Here is a 16016-nt window from a genome sequence, read left to right as displayed (position 1 = left end):
TTAAAGGCATCCCCACTAAGCGCAATATTAAAATTCCAACCCAGAGGCTATCACCAACCTAAGAAGCCTTTATCTATAAGTAGATATTAAATAAGGAGAAGGCTAGCCGTACTCCCAACCGCCATCAAGTTACTAACTTCGCTATATCTATATTTAAACGCGATTATAATTACAATAAACTGGACGCCCGTTGGATTAATCGATTCCTAAAGCGCAACCCCAATATTAGGACTAAACTTTCTAAACTACTTAAGTTAGCGAAAATTAGAGGGTTTACTTAAAAAGCCTTTACGAAGTTCTTCGACCTTCTAGAAGCCTAGATTCGCAATAAGGGTATTATTCCTACTAATATTTCGAATATAGATGAGTATAGTCTTTAAGAATTAGAATTAAAGGATAGCAAAGTACTTGGAATTACTCTAATAAAGAAAGTATATTTAATAACGACCGATACAATAGCTTGGGTATTAATAATTGAATATAGGACTGCTATTAGTAAGCGGTTAACTCCCGTTATTATCTTTTTTGGTTTCAACCTTCAAGGGCAATAATTTCCTAATAATATAGACGATAAGCTTAAGAGCTAGAAGTTCGATAGTATATTAATTGGATAGAGTAATTTAAGGATTACTCTACGGTAATTGAAGGAAGTTTATTTATTAGAAACGAAACTAATTAATAATAATTAGCGTTTTTTAATACTTAATAAGTATTCAAATTATTTATTTAATAATTTTATTATTGAAGTATTTTAATATAACGTTTAATTATTCTTTTTACCTCCTTATACATCTTATAAGACCTAGCTATTCGATCGATCCGTATTTACTACCGTTAAATCGTATTTTAAGGACTTTATTAAAGACTATACTTCCTTTCTAGCATTTATACCAATTAATAAACAACGGTTCCTTTATTATTACTAGGAAGCCTTACGAAGGGGGGTAAGTACTAGAAACTTTAGATTAGGGTTTAAAAAGACTAGTATATAGCTAATAAATAGATCCATTATCTTTAACGACCTAAATACTATACTGGATAATAATACTTTACTAGCCCAGCTATTACTACCCAAAACGCCACCCAGAGATGAAATATCCGAGGCTAATCTTATTTTTAAAACTCCCTAGAAGTCTAGGGATATATTGGGAAGTATTTATAGTAAGTTAGCTATTATCGATCGTAATATTAGAACGATTTATACTAAAGTAGCTAAGGCACTTAATAATAAGAACGCTGAGCTCGCTGCCAAGGATTACTAACTTTAGTATTTATAAATTCGGTTGGAGTTATAAAAGCCTAGGGGTAAAAGGAAGGTTAAAGAAGGGGGTAACGATAAATGTAAGACGAACGACACGATGGATGCAATGATCTGCAAAATGATCTGATTCTCTTGTCTCGAGAAGAAGCTAACTGCTACGTAGAGGTTCGCAGCCTTGGGTTTTATACCTCAATGCTGTGCAGGCAGTTGAATGCCCTGTCGGGCCTGCCTGCCGGTCTGACAGTCGTCCCGACTGCCATCCGACCGACTGCTCCTCTTACAATAAATTTATTCGTATAGAGAGTATTATAGAAGCTTATAAAGCTTTAAAGTAAGCCCCTAAGCGCCAGCGGGTTGCTACGGCAACAACGATGTTGTTATTACTACAACCTATTGAGAGAGTTGTTGAGTCAATACTCTAGACTATTTATGAGTATTAGGATTAGTTAATAAATATCTCAAATGCTTGAAATCGCTGCAAAAATGGCCAATTTTCAATGTTATCTGACTACTGGTTATGGCTGTGGATGTGGCCAGTTGAGGGGGGTGGTCAGTTGTGGGGTCAGGACTGGTACAGGCCACCCCATTGCCAAGGCGATGATTAATCTCCCCAATGCAGATTTTAGCGTGTTTACTTGCTATTTCAACTCACCATACACACCATGCCTACATGTTGCAGCCTCCTCTGGGTACCGTACAGGTAGGTATTCTTACTGCCTCGAGGTAGCACGAACCTCAGTTTCGGTAACTCAGTATAGTAGAGGTATTTTGCAGCGCATCTCGGTCGTCGGCAACCAGGCACTCTTGACGGCGGAAAACGGTTAGGTAGGCAAATTATTCAAGCCTCGTCCGGTTACTGTTTTCTCGCTGCAGGTTCGGTTGACCCCGAGACACGAATCTCAGACGAGACACGTGCGTCCCGTGTCAGCGTGCTCCCGCCCACCCGTCTTTAGTGCAACACTACGGAAGATACTAGAGCGTTGGGCGATGTTGCAGTAGTCATTGTTCTGTTTCTAAAAGGTTGGTGGCTTGTCAGCATAAGACAGAGGAAGTCAAGCACTCCTGGCCCGGAACCTAGGTAAACTCTTATCTGGTAGAAAGGCAGATAGTCGGCATGTCACACAGCTCGATAATTTCCCGAGGTGCGACGACATGAACTATACAGATACGACTCGTGACACATTCGGTGTGCTGTGTTTGCCGTGTGTGCTGCAGTCTGGAGAGACAACGAAATTGTTGTTACAGTGGTTATTATAGGCTTCTCGAAAACGTGTCTAGATGGAATACCCGTGGAAACACACAAAGACACGAACGTCGGAACTTGAGCAGGAATTCGAGGGACGAATATGGGAGGGAGACTTTACCGATTCGGTCATGAATGCAGAGTTTGGCAAATTGGGCGGGACAGAGGAGGGACAGTGGATGTGAAAGAGGAAGGTTCATCCGGAGGTGTAGAGGTATAGACGGTCGGGACTGCCCCCAATAGACAACAGGAAGTGGTGATGGGTCCAGGTGGCCTGCGAATTCGGTCATGCCTGCCTTCCTATTTTGATTTTCTTGCCCTGTGTTTGGGGTGCCACTTCCCCCTCGCGAATCGCCCACTGGTGTTCATCCGAACCGGTTGCTACAGTACCTCTATGCTGGATGAAGCTGTAAGTAAAAGGTAAGGTAGGTAAGTATCTCACTTCCGTCTGTTGAAGAAGAGGCTTGCGGTAGTAAGTACTGTACTGTCGCAGTAACGTACCTCGTGTAATTACCGAGCTTGAGATTCATCCCAGCAATGGTACATGTGCCTTTGTCAACATGGGCGGCATGAATGAAACTGCACTGACCGATAATGAATGCAAGACGTCAACATCTTGCTTGTTTCGTTATGTAATGCCGCTATTGGTGAATGTATCTGATACTACACGACATTCCACAGTCTCTCTCTAACCCCCTAGCCAAACCCTGCTCTCCAAAACAGACATCACCCCAATATGAACCTCAACCCCCATCTCCTCCCTCTACCTACCCCCGCTGTGCAACCTCCTCCTTGGCCTTCTTCACCACATCCACCCAAATCGGCGGCCGTCTCCTCCTATCAGCACCCGCCTCCTCACACACGGCTCCAAACTGCAACAGCTGCTCCTCTGCGCACCACTCTCCCATAGCCATCAATCCTACGGGCACCTCCCCTCTCCCTTGCACGTCCATATCGTTCACCAACCCCGACTCTGGACTGACAAACCCAGCGGGCACGGAGATGCTGGGCAGTCCACAGAAATTTGCCAGCCAAACATACTCCATGCTCTGCAGCGTTCTATCCCCATCATTCACGCCCCACTTCAGCTCGCTCTTGCTCTTGATCGGCAAGCCCTCGCAGCTGGTTGTGGGGGTGACAATTAACATTCCCGGGTATTGCTGCCACAGCCAGGAGAGGTGCTGCATCAGCACGCGGCGCAGCTTCATGGCTAGCATGTAATCAGAGGCGGGCGTGACGGTCCCAAGGGCAATGAGGATGCGGTTGCCGTAGGTCAGGTTGCCGGTTTCCGGGAGGAGGGTGGCGGCGTCGGTGAGGACGGTGATGGCGTGCGCAATTTGGCCCTCGGGAAGGAAGGGAATGTCGATTTCCACGGCCGTGTAGCCGTGGTCGGAGCAGAGGCGCCGGATCATGGTGTTGCAGAGGGTTTGGATGGCGGGCGTGGCGCGAGCGAACCAGGCGGAGGGGATACCGAGGACTTTGGGGTGGTCACCACCATTGGGAGGGCCGGTCAAGCTGAGGCGCTTCAAAGGAGGGAAAGGAGAGGACGGGTGAGGCTTGCAGATTACTTGAAAGACGGTGGCGAGGGACTTGATGTCCGCGGCGATAGGTCCGAGACAGGCGCAGGTCAGGCAGTGGTTTTGGCCGGGCTTGAAAGAGAGACGGCCGTGGGTGGGCTTGATACCAAACACGCCGCAGAGACTGGAGGGGATGCGAATGCTGCCGCCGCCGTCGCTGCCAAGACCGATAGGGATGAGACCGGCACTGACGGCATAGCCGGTGCCAGAGGAGCTGCCGCCTGTATAGTAGTTGGGGTTGTGAGGGTTTCTGGGAGTACCGTGAACCGGGTTGTTGCCGGTGGTGTCGAGACCGAACTCGTGCATGGAGAGCTTGCCGAGGATGATGGCGCCGGATTCTTGCAGCTTGCGCACACACCAGGTCGTGATGGAATCTTCCTCGTGAATGGTTCCCGTGTAGATGTTTTTCGAGCCAAGGTTGGTTTCGTAGCCGTCAATGTCGTACTCGTCCTTGACACCAGTGGGAACACCATCCAAGGGACCAAGAGAGCGTCCTTCCTTGTACCGCTGCGTCGAGGCCGTTGCCGCAGCCAAAACTTTGTCAACCTTGCTGTCGAACCATGCTGAAGAGTACTCGGTAGGGTTCTCGACGTCGCGGCGGATCAGGGGCAGCAGAGCTTGGGCAACGTCTAAGGGTGTGAGTGCGCCTGAGAGGTAGAGTTTCCGATAGTCCTCCACTGAGTAATAATTTGCCTGGGGATATCTGTGGCGGAGGTCGTCTCGCTTGGCCGCCTCAGTTTCCGGGATTTCGTCATCCGCAAGGTCATCCTTAACTTCATCGGTAGTCTCAAAATCTGGAAAGGGTACGATCTGAGGCTCAAACCATGGCTCATAGTCCTCAATATAGGGGCGAATCTTGCGTAGGTCGCCGAAGCCGGCGTTGCGCCATATCATCTCCCTGATAAAGCGAACATATTCCAGACTGCATGATCGGTGTTAGCTCAGCATGTACATAGAGCGACTCTCTCTTGAAAGGAAGAACTCACATGAAGGCAGCGGCGCAAATGATCCAGCCGCGAATGGGCGGGTTGGACTTTCTCTCCACAACATATGGAACATCCGGACTGTGAATACCAGTCAGCACGCCTGTTCGGATTTTCAGCGACGATCATAGCGACGGCCGCAGTATTGAAAGCTGAGCTTACCCTCTCAAAGGGTCTGGGTAGTTCAACAGTCTTTTGGACTGTGACACCGAACCCGTTTTTTGTGACATGATGCAAGGACCATGTAATTGGTGAAAAGTTCAGGTCGATGAGTGCTTGACGCTGCAAGGCAAGGAAAACTGCAGCAGAGAATGATGCGTATGCACACAGAGATATGCTGGCTTCTTCACGTGCTGGCGTGAATGCGTGATCGGTTATGATGGGATAAGGCCCGTTCCGTGTCCGTTTCCCCAATTTACCAATTTCGGGCAACAAGAACTTGAGCCTTCTGTTTCCTGTCGTCGATGTATGGAAACGTTTGGGTAAGAGCGAGTGGATGTCTCTCCTGGATCTTTCGGTTCAGTTCAGTCTGATGCTGATAGCGAACGGCGTGGCGACTCGTTGTGACTGGTGACTGGCACCACAGGAGAAAGAACGAAGGACACGTAGGGTGTGGGTGAGTAAGGTTCAGCGACAAGTCAACTTGGTCAAGAGACACCGCGAGTCACGGTTGGTGTTTGAAAAGAGACAAAGCGCGACGGACGCTGTGAACTTGTGTGCGTGTGCGTGTGTGTGTATGCAATCTCGCCGGTAGCCTGATCTTTCACCGTCCCTGCATGTTTCATCCTGAGGCTTCTACGGCAGTCTGACATCTGTCATCCGCTGCCTTTTGATATCTAGCATCAGGCACTTCGAGGATCAATCCCCATGTTGACTCAGGCATATGACATGTCTAGGGTCTATCATTGGTGCGACCATCGCCATTCGCAATGCAAGCGCTGTTGCGATGGCGCCTTATGAAGATGGACGCTGTGGAATGACGACGACCGGAAGCGGTCAAAGTCCGATTGAATGGAAGCTAGTGGAGGTGTGCCCTTCCGCTCGGACTCTTCGTCGGCCTTTATGTTCCTGACTCTCGGGTCCCCGAGACGTCCGAACGACAGCCGTGGATCGTGTCATCCAAAGTTTATATGTAGTGTATGGTAGGTACCGGTATCTGTTGTTGCTGTTTTGCACTATCACTGACTGACATATGGCAGCTGAGTCGTGATGCATGCATTATTCAAAAGCGAGCCGACCCGCCCATCCACACGGCTTATTCCATTGCTTCGTGAAATGTCAAGCAGTTGAGGCTCATCTCGCTGTCAACGACACTGGAGAATTCGGACACTATTGTCCACTATTTGAGACTGATACACTAGAAGGGGCTACAGCATAGCCACCTTCAAGTTCTCGCTACAATGGCAGATCGGCCCATGGACATGGTTGGTCGGTCGATGGTTAGGCCACCAGCGTGCTTGAGGTGCCCAAGAAGATGAAGACCCCGTCGTCGTTGTAAACTGATGAGCCTGCTGTCAACGATGGGATGAACCATGACCCAGCGGATTTAAGAAATGACTGTGCTGCTTGATAGTACGTAAGTCTGCAAATGCTGATTCTCTCGTCTCAGGTCAGATAGCATGAATCGAATCCATGCTGGGGGATCAACCTAACTATTGTTGACGACGTCAGAACCCGCGATGGGCCCCTGTTCAGCTCTTCAGCATCACAACCTGGAGACGGAAAGCGGATGATGACCCCGCCGTAGTCATGCGGGGTCTCAAAGCTGTTAATGCAAGATAAAAAGTAAGCCTGCTCTTCCACTACTGGCTAACGCAATCGTAACTCGACCTGTGTACCCTGCACTCGCAGACTGAAAGGTTCCCCTGGCTACCTATCGGGGCCAGTTGCTTGGTGACACCCTGGCGACCCCCGCTCCCACCGATTCACAGGAAAGCGGCCCAGGGCGAAAGTCGGGAAAGCGCAAACAGAAAAGCAAACGCTACGAGGTTTCTTTGGCCAATTTTGACATTGGCTCATCCTCAGGTTGAATTTGGGCACCTCCAGTCAACACAATTCTCACCTCGACACTGGGCCTATCTTACATACGATGAACAGTGAATTCCAGCCGTCTCGTCTTTTTTATCCACCTCATGTTCATGCCATAGCGCGAAACCAGCGGTATTCGATCACGCACATCCTTTAAGCGACAACCATAGGCCTTTTCACCTGGGATGGGGGGAAGGAAAACGAAAAGCCATGTGAAGCCATCAGGCTCTCCCTCATATGAGGGAAAGGCTCGGTTGGAGTCTGTTGACTCCCTTCTAGAACAACTCTTTGTAGGTTCAAGCCGGATTGGAACGCACAGCACTTATTATATCAACATGCCCCAAAATCATTCTTGCAAATAATCAATTGTTTAACCGTGGATTATTCAACTGCAGGAAGAGTTTCGAGATCTGGATCAGTCACTCATTCTTGCTATTACCCTGGAGCGAAACATCCAAACGGACTATGACGACATCAAGGACATTCTCAACACACTGGCGCAGACTGCTTCGTGTGAGGCCTCGACGTCGTTTGACCCCTCCGGAATGGGCATTTCTGTCGAGGGGGCAAACGGTGATGAAGTCGATCACAGCATCATGTCCGAGTCTTTGGCTACGGAAAATGCCACAACGATATCCGACTCCATCTTCTCCTTCGAGTCCTCCTCGTCGTCCGAGGACCTCAGATTTTGCGACTCATCAGACCTGAACGAGCTGGATAAGGTCGAGCGACTTCGTCTGGTGTTTCCCAACTTCAAGGAGCACACCCTCAAGTTTGTGCTTAAACAAAGCGGAGGCGACCTGGACAGGGCCTTTGACGATCTTCTGACTCGGCAACACCTCCACGAAACGGGCCAGCTGCCCAAGGGACTGGATGGCTTCCACAAGCCACAGGGAAGCACCGCAACCCGCAGAGGCAAGAACAAGTCCAAGGACCAAAGCAGCAAAGGAAAGGCAAAACTGGCGCTGAACTACGCAGTGGTATTGCCAACAGTGGACAACGAGGAGTTGGAGGGGGCTAAGGGACCCATCCGACCCTCATCGTCAACACGGCGCGGTGGCATGGCAAGTTCACAGGTTGTCACCACCTTTGAAAGGGCGTCTACCCTTGTACCAAGCCCAGACAGTGAGTACGGAGTCTCCAACCTCTACGCGCAGGCTTCGGCTCTTGCTCGCAAGGGACCCTTGGGACGACAAGGCGCCATCGTTTACACGGAACGCGCCCGGGAAGAAGCCCGTGCCGCTGCCGAAAGGATATCGCTGGCATCCGAACAACTAGTCAACGAGAGAAGCACATACTGCAGTATCGATCTACACGGCGTCACCGTTCTTGACGGAGTCCGCATTGCCAAGGAGCGAGTCTGGCGGTGGTGGAACAGTCTGGGTGAGCACCGCAAGTCCAAGGCCAAGATGGAGGGATTCACGGTGGTTACGGGTGTCGGTCGTCATAGTTCGGGTGGCGTCTCGCGTCTTCGACAAGCTGTGGGACTTGCCTTGAAGAACGACGGTTGGAAGGTCGAGACGTTGACAGGCCAGTTTTACGTCACCGGGAGGGTCTGATTGGTTTTGCCATGGGGATGAAGAGAGAGGGGATTATTTGCATATGTTGTCGCTGGGCCATTTTGGGTCATATGCCTGTTTGCAAGATAGCAGTATTGAACAGTTCATGGGCGTGGTTTTTGGAACAGCTGAGCTGGAACGTGTATTGTTTTGGTTATTTACTGCTTTGGCATGTGGTTGTATTTTCGCTAGGATGTATTGATGATGATCAAGTAGAGTTGATATCGGATGTATGCTTTGAAGCACATATCAAGTTTTGAGTTGCTCTTGTCATACAAGTTTCTGTAGAGATAACCAACTAGCTAGTGTACATCGATAGCTTGTACGTCGTCGTTGGTGACGGTGGCCAAGGACAAGTCGGAAGACGGTTCGACAAGAACCCTTCATAGTAGTAAATACTTGACCGCCTGCCGTATCCAGCTGCTAGCCAGGTCTTGGCAGGGATTCACAGCTGTGGACTTGTCCCGCGTGATCGATTCTCAGGGACTTGAGGGACTGCGTGAGCGTCGTGGCCTGGGCTGGCGGCCCCTACCACTGCAGTCGTTAGGTACCTTCCTCGACGGAGTTCTCCTCCCACCTTTTGCCCCAGTCCGAAAACAGCCAATCAGACACGGCAGAGCGTCTTAGCTGCCTTCGGTTGATGACGCATGCATACACTTCAGCTAGCCAAACACGACCACAGCGCTGGCAGGCACCCATCAACTGAAGGGAAGCCCCAGGGCCAGATCGGGAGCTTCCAGGTCATCCGTTTCATGCCTGGGGCAGGGCAAGTGCCAGTTTCCATTTCCAGTTCCAGTTCAGTTTCGCATCTCCAACTCCCATTATCAATAATCGGAAAACAGACGGGAGGTTCTACCATCGGGCCATCATCGCCGTCTGGGATTCTGGTCCACTACACCTAATCCACTATCGCTGGACCCGACCCGATCACCTAGGTCCTCTCTCTATCCACCGAGACATCGACAGTCAACAACAAGTTGAAGTCGAACAACTCGAAGCCACCATCACAACGAAGTGACTCCGAGGACCTTACCATACCTCCATCGCTGATCTGACGACGACTATTGGTATCATACCATATGCAACCTGATACATAGGTCCTGCATCAATCTCCCGGGAAGAGCGTTGGCCGGACCAACATTGAGCGGGAACTCCCCATCGCATCCAAGCCGCCGAGCGGCACCGGCAACGTCAATAATAGCGACGACGTCCTGCCCTTGATAGATTCTCGACCATGATAAAGCTATCCACGTTTGTCGCGGCCAGCGGCGGGCTCCTACTATCAGGTCTGGGAAGTGTCACAGCCGAGATATATACGCCAAAGCACGAAGCTGGACGATGTGCTATCAGAGGCCACTGCGGATCCAAGGGTCTCTTTGGAAGCCAGTTGCCCTGTGTTGACAATGGCTTGGCCGAGGAACCCGACGACTATCTCCGTCAACAACTAGTTGATCTCTGTGGCCCAAAATGGAGTACAGGGCCGGTGTGCTGCCTGCCTGAACAGGTAATCCCTCTTTCGGCTCGTCGGGTTAACCAAGCAAGATGCTGATATTGACCCTTACTGCAGGTTGACTCGCTCAAGTCCTCTCTATCGACAGTGAACCAGATAATATCGTCTTGCCCGGCGTGCAAGGACAACTTCTTCAACATGTTTTGCACCTTTACATGTTCCCCCAACCAGTCGCTGTTCGTCAATGTCACCAAGACAATTGAAAAGAAGGGCAAGGAACTAGTGACCGAGCTGGACCAGTTGATTTCTGAAGAGTATGGAACCGGCTTCTACAACAGCTGCAAGGACGTCAAGTTCGGCCCTACAAACTCGAGGGCCATGGACTTGATAGGCGGAGGCGCCAAGAACTACACCCAATTGCTCAAGTTCCTTGGCCAGGAACGCTTCGGTGGCTCGCCTTTCCAGATCAACTTCCCTGTCGAATACGCTGAGCCCGACATGAAGCCGTTGCCCATGAAGCCCAAGAAATGCAACGACGAGGACCCCAACTTCCGTTGTGCCTGCGTCGACTGCCCCGAGATCTGCCCCACGCTCCCGGACGTCGAACAGGCTGGGTCATGCCATGTCGGCGCACTACCGTGCCTGTCATTTGCTTCCATCTTGACTTACAGCGTCATCTTGTTTATCTCCATTGCTGCCGTAGTTGGCCACGTTGCCTGGAAGAGACATGCTAAGCGCAGGAGTGAAAGACTCCGTCTTCTCACTGATGCTGCCCCGAGCGACGACGAGGATGAGGGAGACTTGACCCAGAACGTGGCCATGATTGACCGCCCCCAAAAGACATACATCATCAACACATGGTGTGATTCTGCTTTCAGCAAGTTGGGATATGTCGCGGCCACGTTCCCGGCCATTACCATTGTCACCAGCATTCTGATCGCTAGTATCCTCAGTCTTGGCTGGTTCCATTTTGAGCTTGAAAAGAACCCGGCCCGTTTGTGGGTGAGCCCAACTTCACCAGCGGCCGAGGAGAAAGCCTTCTTCGACTCCCATTTCGGCGCCTTCTACCGCGCTGAGAAGGTCTTCCTTGTGAACGACACCCAACCCTCCGGTCCTGGACCCGTCCTGAGCCGTGATACTCTTCTCTGGTGGATGGATGTCGAGAAGAGCGTTGCGGCGCTCAAGGGTTCCAATTATGGAAGCAGTTTCCAGGACCTGTGCCTCAAGCCCACTGGTGATGCTTGCGTTGTTCAGTCAGTTGCTGCTTACTTCCAAGACGATCCCGACTCTGTTGACCCAGAGACTTGGCAGAGCACGTTGCGGACTTGCGCCGCGTCCCCGGTGGAGTGTCGCCCTGCATATGGACAGCCTCTTGACCCTAGCATGATCCTTGGCGGATACCCAGAGGGCGGCAACGTTGCGGAAGCTTCAGCTATGACTGTTACCTGGGTGTTGATCAATCCTTCTGAAAACTCTCCCGAAGTTGACCGTGCGATGGACTGGGAAGTGGCACTCAAGAATCGACTGTTGGAAGTGCAAGATGAGGCCAAAGAGCGCGGTCTCCGCCTTTCCTTCTCTACCGAAATCAGTCTTGAGGAAGAACTCAACAAGTCCACCAACACCGATGCCAAGATCATTGTCATCAGCTACATCATCATGTTCTTGTATGCTTCGCTCGCTCTTGGTTCTACTACTCTGACCTTCAAGGACTTGATTCGCAACCCGGCTGTCTCGCTGGTTGAGTCCAAGTTCACACTCGGTATCGTGGGCATCGTCATTGTTCTCATGTCGATCACTGCCTCGATTGGTCTCTTCTCTTGGGCTGGCCTGCGGGCTACCTTGATCATTGTCGATGTGATTCCGTTCATCGTTCTCGCTGTTGGTGTGGACAACATCTTCCTGATTGTTCACGAGTTTGAGCGTGTGAATGTTAGCTACCCTGACGACATGGTTGAGGCACGGATTTCTAGGGCTTTAGGACGGATGGGCCCCTCGATCCTCTTCTCGGCCTTGACCGAGACGGCATCTTTTGCGCTCGGTGCCTTTGTCGGCATGCCGGCGGTGAGGAACTTCGCCATCTATGCGGCTGGAGCTGTCTTCATCAACGCCATTCTTCAAGTGACCATGTTTGTTTCCGTGCTGACGCTGAACCAGATCCGCGTTGAGGATTCTCGAGCGGACTGCTTCCCTTGCATCCAAATCAAATCTGCTAGAGTCCATCTCGCCAGCAACGGTGCAGGTCCGGCCCCGGTCTATCTTGAGGCTCCCGAGGAAAGTTATCTCCAACAGTTCATTCGCAAGGTTTACGCTCCTCGCCTGTTGGGCAAAAAGACCAAGGCTGTCATTGTCATGATCTTCTTGGGCGTGTTCGCGGCTGGTGTTGCTCTGATTCCCGAGGTCAAGCTGGGTCTGGACCAGCGCGTTGCCATTCCAGACGATTCGTACTTGATACCTTATTTCAACGATCTTTACGAGTACCTCAACACTGGTCCGCCGGTCTATTTTGTCACCAGGGAGTTTAACGCTACTGATCGGGCGCAACAGCAGAAAGTCTGTGCCCGCTATACCACTTGTGAGCAGATGTCGCTTTCGAACATCTTGGAACAGGAGAGGAAGCGGACTGAGGTCTCTTATATCTCGACGCCCACTGCCAGCTGGATTGATGACTTCTTCCAGTGGCTCAACCCCGAGAACGAGAGGTGCTGCATGGAGCGGCGGAGACCCTGCTTTGCGAACCGGACGCCGGCATGGAACATTACTCTTTCTGGCATGCCAGAAGGTGACGAGTTTGTCTACTACTTGAAGAAGTTCCTCAGTGCGCCAACAAATGAAGATTGTCCCTTGGGCGGACAGGCTTCGTATGGCTCTGCTGTTTTGGTTGACTCGGACAGGGACACCATTCCGGCCAGTCACTTCCGTACAAGCCACATCCCGCTCCGCAGCCAAGAGGACTTTATCGACGCTTACGCCGCTGCCCGCCGTATCGCCAATGAGATCAGCGCCGAAACAGGACTAGACGTCTTCCCCTACAGCGTCTTCTACGTCTTCTTCGATCAGTACGCCAGCATCGTCTCGCTCACCGGCGCCCTCCTTGGCTCCGCCATCGGCATCATCTTCATCGTCGCCTCCGTCCTGCTCGGCTCCCTGGTCACAGCAGCAGTAGTCAGCTTCACCGTCGTCATGGCCATCGTCGACATTATCGGCGCCATGGCCGTCATGGGCGTCTCCCTCAACGCCGTCTCGCTCGTCAACCTCATCATCTGTGTCGGTATTGCCGTCGAGTTCTGCGCCCACATTGCCCGTGCCTTCATGTTCCCGTCTCGCTCATGCATGGAGCGCGCCAAGAACCGCTTCCGTGGCCGCGACGCGCGCGCGTGGACTGCTCTCAGCAACGTCGGTGGCTCCGTCTTCTCGGGCATCACGGTCACCAAGCTGCTCGGTGTCTTTGTGCTCGGTTTTACCCGTAGCAAGATCTTTGAGATTTACTACTTCCGTATCTGGGTCGCTTTGGTCATTTTTGCCGCCACACACGCGTTGGTCTTCTTGCCTGTGGCGCTATCGCTGGTCGGAGGCGAGGGGTATGTTGATTCTGAGAGCGATGGAGGGTTGGAAGAGGATTTGGCGAGCCGACGGTATAGGGCTTTGGTGCCGGATGCTGATTCGGAATCGGAGGACGAGGGATTCTAGACTGGCCTTGCCAGAACTCCTAGGGGTGTTGTACGAGAGGGAATAGATGGGCCTGTCACCACGTCAAGAGATGCTTTGGGTAAGGGAACTGCTTCGAAGGGGCCTGCCCACGTTGAGCCCTTTTGGGGTAAGGATCATGACAGCTATTGCTCAAAGATGGGGTATTTGATATATCTGAAAGGAGATATGGTATGTGGCGTTTCAATGATGGAGATTGGAAGGTTGGATATTAATATGGAAGGTGTACTACTCAGGGAAGCAACAGCAGAGGACTTTGCGCGGTGTTATTGGTAGAATTGTTCCAGGCTTCTCTGGACTTGTTTGCAATTTCCCTTTCTTTTTTATGTCGTTATGCATTTGGGTATTCTCTCCTTCCTTTGCAAGGGAAGGGAGTCGTGAGAACGAGTTTATGATTTTGCATGACAAAGCATCCATCGGTTAGTACATGTAAGGTATTACGATTAAGTACAATATAGGAAGATAATGTACGCTGGATTGATGGGCAGGAAGTTTGCGTGTCTGTTTTTGTGGTTTATTCTGACGCGTATACAGTTGTTGTCATAAATAGATTACTTGATCGAGAATCTGTGTCGAACCCTTGTCTGTATGTTGAGCGATGGGGAGAGGGGAAGAATGTTCCATAGCACCCCATGGGGTTTATGAACATAATTCCTGGGATGCCCCAGTAACTGTGTGATAATCCAGCCAAAGCTAGATTCTGAATCATGGTTTCCATGCACCATAGTTGTTTCCGGATAATTCCAGTCCATGATCTTGCTTGAGAAGGGACTGTCCTCTAGATCTATTTCACAGTTTTGAATTGAATGGGAAGGGGGTCTCGAGTTAGTCGCTTATCAGTAAAGGCGCAGTAAGTGCGGGGATTGGACAGGATCTGATAGCGCAAGAACACACCTTGGCTACGTTCTGTTAACACCTTGGCCGAGCTTGCTCCAAAGTACTTGCTGTATCTACATATCCATGCGGGGAGGAGAACACGTTCTTCAGAGGATTATGCTTTTTCCTCCTGCTTAAAGCCTGGTCTACATTTACTTTTGCTTGTTCGAAGCAATCGTTTTCCACAATCACCATTGCCGAACGTCTATCATCCCAGCCAAGAATCGCTGTTTGCAGATCCGGAAACACAAAGGGTAGATTCACATCTGCCGAAAGGCCACCTGAGTCCTTCTGACAGGGGCCATCCACCAAGCTTCCTTTCGCCGCCTCCTCCTCCTCCTCAGCTGCAGCTTACAAGCGCACCAAGGGAAAGATAGCAGGCCACTTTGAGAGCATGGAGGCTGCTCGCAAGGCGCATGGAAACCCTTCCCGAATCCCGAGAACGTGGCGACAGGGTATCATTCATTGTTGTTTACGAGGGCGGATCGGAAGCGTCGTGAGTTGTAAGTTTGAGGTCCATTGTTTAGCCAAGTTGTTGGTGAAAAGTTACCTCAAGTTGGACCTTCTGAAACTCTCGTTGGATTTTCCTGATGGAAATTTCCCCCTTCAAGATACTGAGGGTGCCTTTGCTAATAGATTTATATAGTCAGGACTGGAATCTTCGTCGGCGTACAGAACAGACATCAATATGGAATGGTTGCTTCCCGATCAAACCCCACTGTCCCGATTTATACACTACACGGAACAGTTGCTGTTCCCGAGAGGCTACACTGAAAAGGCAAGTGTGTGGGACGTGGGAAGCAGATCATGAGGGACGTTCAGAATGGAGTCTGCCGAGCGCCCCGGGTTCACCGCCGCCAAGACGATCCCTTATTACCGGACTTTCAACACGACCAGTTGCCGTGTCTTTCCACAACTGCCTTTGGGCCACCGAAACCGCTTACGTCTTTGTACAGGACATATCCGGGAACACGGTGGTCGAAAGCATGCATCCGGCTCCCGTATCTTGATAGGACCTTGCCAACCTTCGCAAACTGTCGCAGTCAACGATTGGATATGACATCTGCCGATGGATATTGGCTCGCATGTGCCCCTCCCCCCTCCCTAGGCGTTGGCGTCACGCCCCCACTACCACCACCAACGGCAGTGATGTTTGGTCGCGCCTGTGGTGGTAGTGGTCACAACGTAGGTGTTTGCTCAGCTACCTCATGTCTATGCTTAGTCGGTGACTTCCAATTAAGGCTCCGGTTACGGCTTCCACTTACCACTTACACGTACATCACTGTGTTGCTTTCATCGCAGACTACCAGGCAAGCATCGCAGAGGTATATTTT

At 50.8% G+C, this 16016-nt stretch overlaps 3 protein-coding genes across 3 annotated transcripts; 2 read left to right on the top strand and 1 right to left on the bottom strand.

Moving 5' to 3' along the window:
• Nucleotides 1–3089: 3089 nt before the first annotated feature.
• Nucleotides 3090–6309, bottom strand: NCU04092 (N-acylethanolamine amidohydrolase). The gene is made up of 3 exons (XM_950995.2): nt 5227–6309; nt 5068–5145; nt 3090–5003 (listed from the first exon to the last, which is right to left on the bottom strand). The coding sequence occupies exons 1-3, from the start codon at nt 5292–5294 to the stop codon at nt 3272–3274; spliced, it is 1878 nt and encodes a 625-aa protein (XP_956088.1). The 5' UTR covers nt 5295–6309; the 3' UTR covers nt 3090–3271.
• Nucleotides 6310–6646: 337 nt separating this feature from the next.
• On the top strand, nt 6647–8959 carry NCU04091 (hypothetical protein). The gene is made up of 2 exons (XM_950994.2): nt 6647–7382; nt 7488–8959. The coding sequence occupies exons 1-2, from the start codon at nt 7278–7280 to the stop codon at nt 8649–8651; spliced, it is 1269 nt and encodes a 422-aa protein (XP_956087.2). The 5' UTR covers nt 6647–7277; the 3' UTR covers nt 8652–8959.
• A 437-nt stretch (nt 8960–9396) lies between these two features.
• Nucleotides 9397–14387, top strand: NCU04090 (niemann-Pick C1 protein). Its single transcript, XM_950993.2, has 2 exons — nt 9397–10155; nt 10219–14387. Exons 1-2 carry the CDS (start codon nt 9886–9888, stop codon nt 13786–13788), a joined length of 3840 nt encoding a protein of 1279 aa, XP_956086.2. The 5' UTR covers nt 9397–9885; the 3' UTR covers nt 13789–14387.
• Nucleotides 14388–16016: the final 1629 nt, after the last annotated feature.

This window comes from Neurospora crassa, linkage group VI, assembly GCF_000182925.2.
Source record: "Neurospora crassa OR74A linkage group VI, whole genome shotgun sequence".
In the NCBI taxonomy this organism is placed as follows: domain Eukaryota; kingdom Fungi; phylum Ascomycota; class Sordariomycetes; order Sordariales; family Sordariaceae; genus Neurospora; species Neurospora crassa.
The sequence above is the reverse complement of the archived record's forward strand: the minus strand, read 5'-3'. Positions and strand labels throughout refer to the sequence as shown.

Bases quoted from the DNA above. Each gene is read 5' to 3' on its own strand.
- NCU04092 (XM_950995.2), bottom strand. From the start codon at position 5,294: ATGTCACAAAAAACGGGTTCGGTGTCACAGTCCAAAAGACTGTTGAAC. The intron at 5,146-5,226 runs GTAAGCTCAGCT...TGGTATTCACAG, and splicing joins TACCCAGACCCTTTGAGAGG to TCCGGATGTTCCATATGTTG. The intron at 5,004-5,067 runs GTGAGTTCTTCC...CCGATCATGCAG, and splicing joins ATTTGCGCCGCTGCCTTCAT to TCTGGAATATGTTCGCTTTA.
- NCU04091 (XM_950994.2), top strand. From the start codon at position 7,278: ATGGGGGGAAGGAAAACGAAAAGCCATGTGAAGCCATCAGGCTCTCCC. The intron at 7,383-7,487 runs GTAGGTTCAAGC...ATTCAACTGCAG, and splicing joins CCCTTCTAGAACAACTCTTT to GAAGAGTTTCGAGATCTGGA.
- NCU04090 (XM_950993.2), top strand. From the start codon at position 9,886: ATGATAAAGCTATCCACGTTTGTCGCGGCCAGCGGCGGGCTCCTACTA. The intron at 10,156-10,218 runs GTAATCCCTCTT...CCCTTACTGCAG, and splicing joins TGTGCTGCCTGCCTGAACAG to GTTGACTCGCTCAAGTCCTC.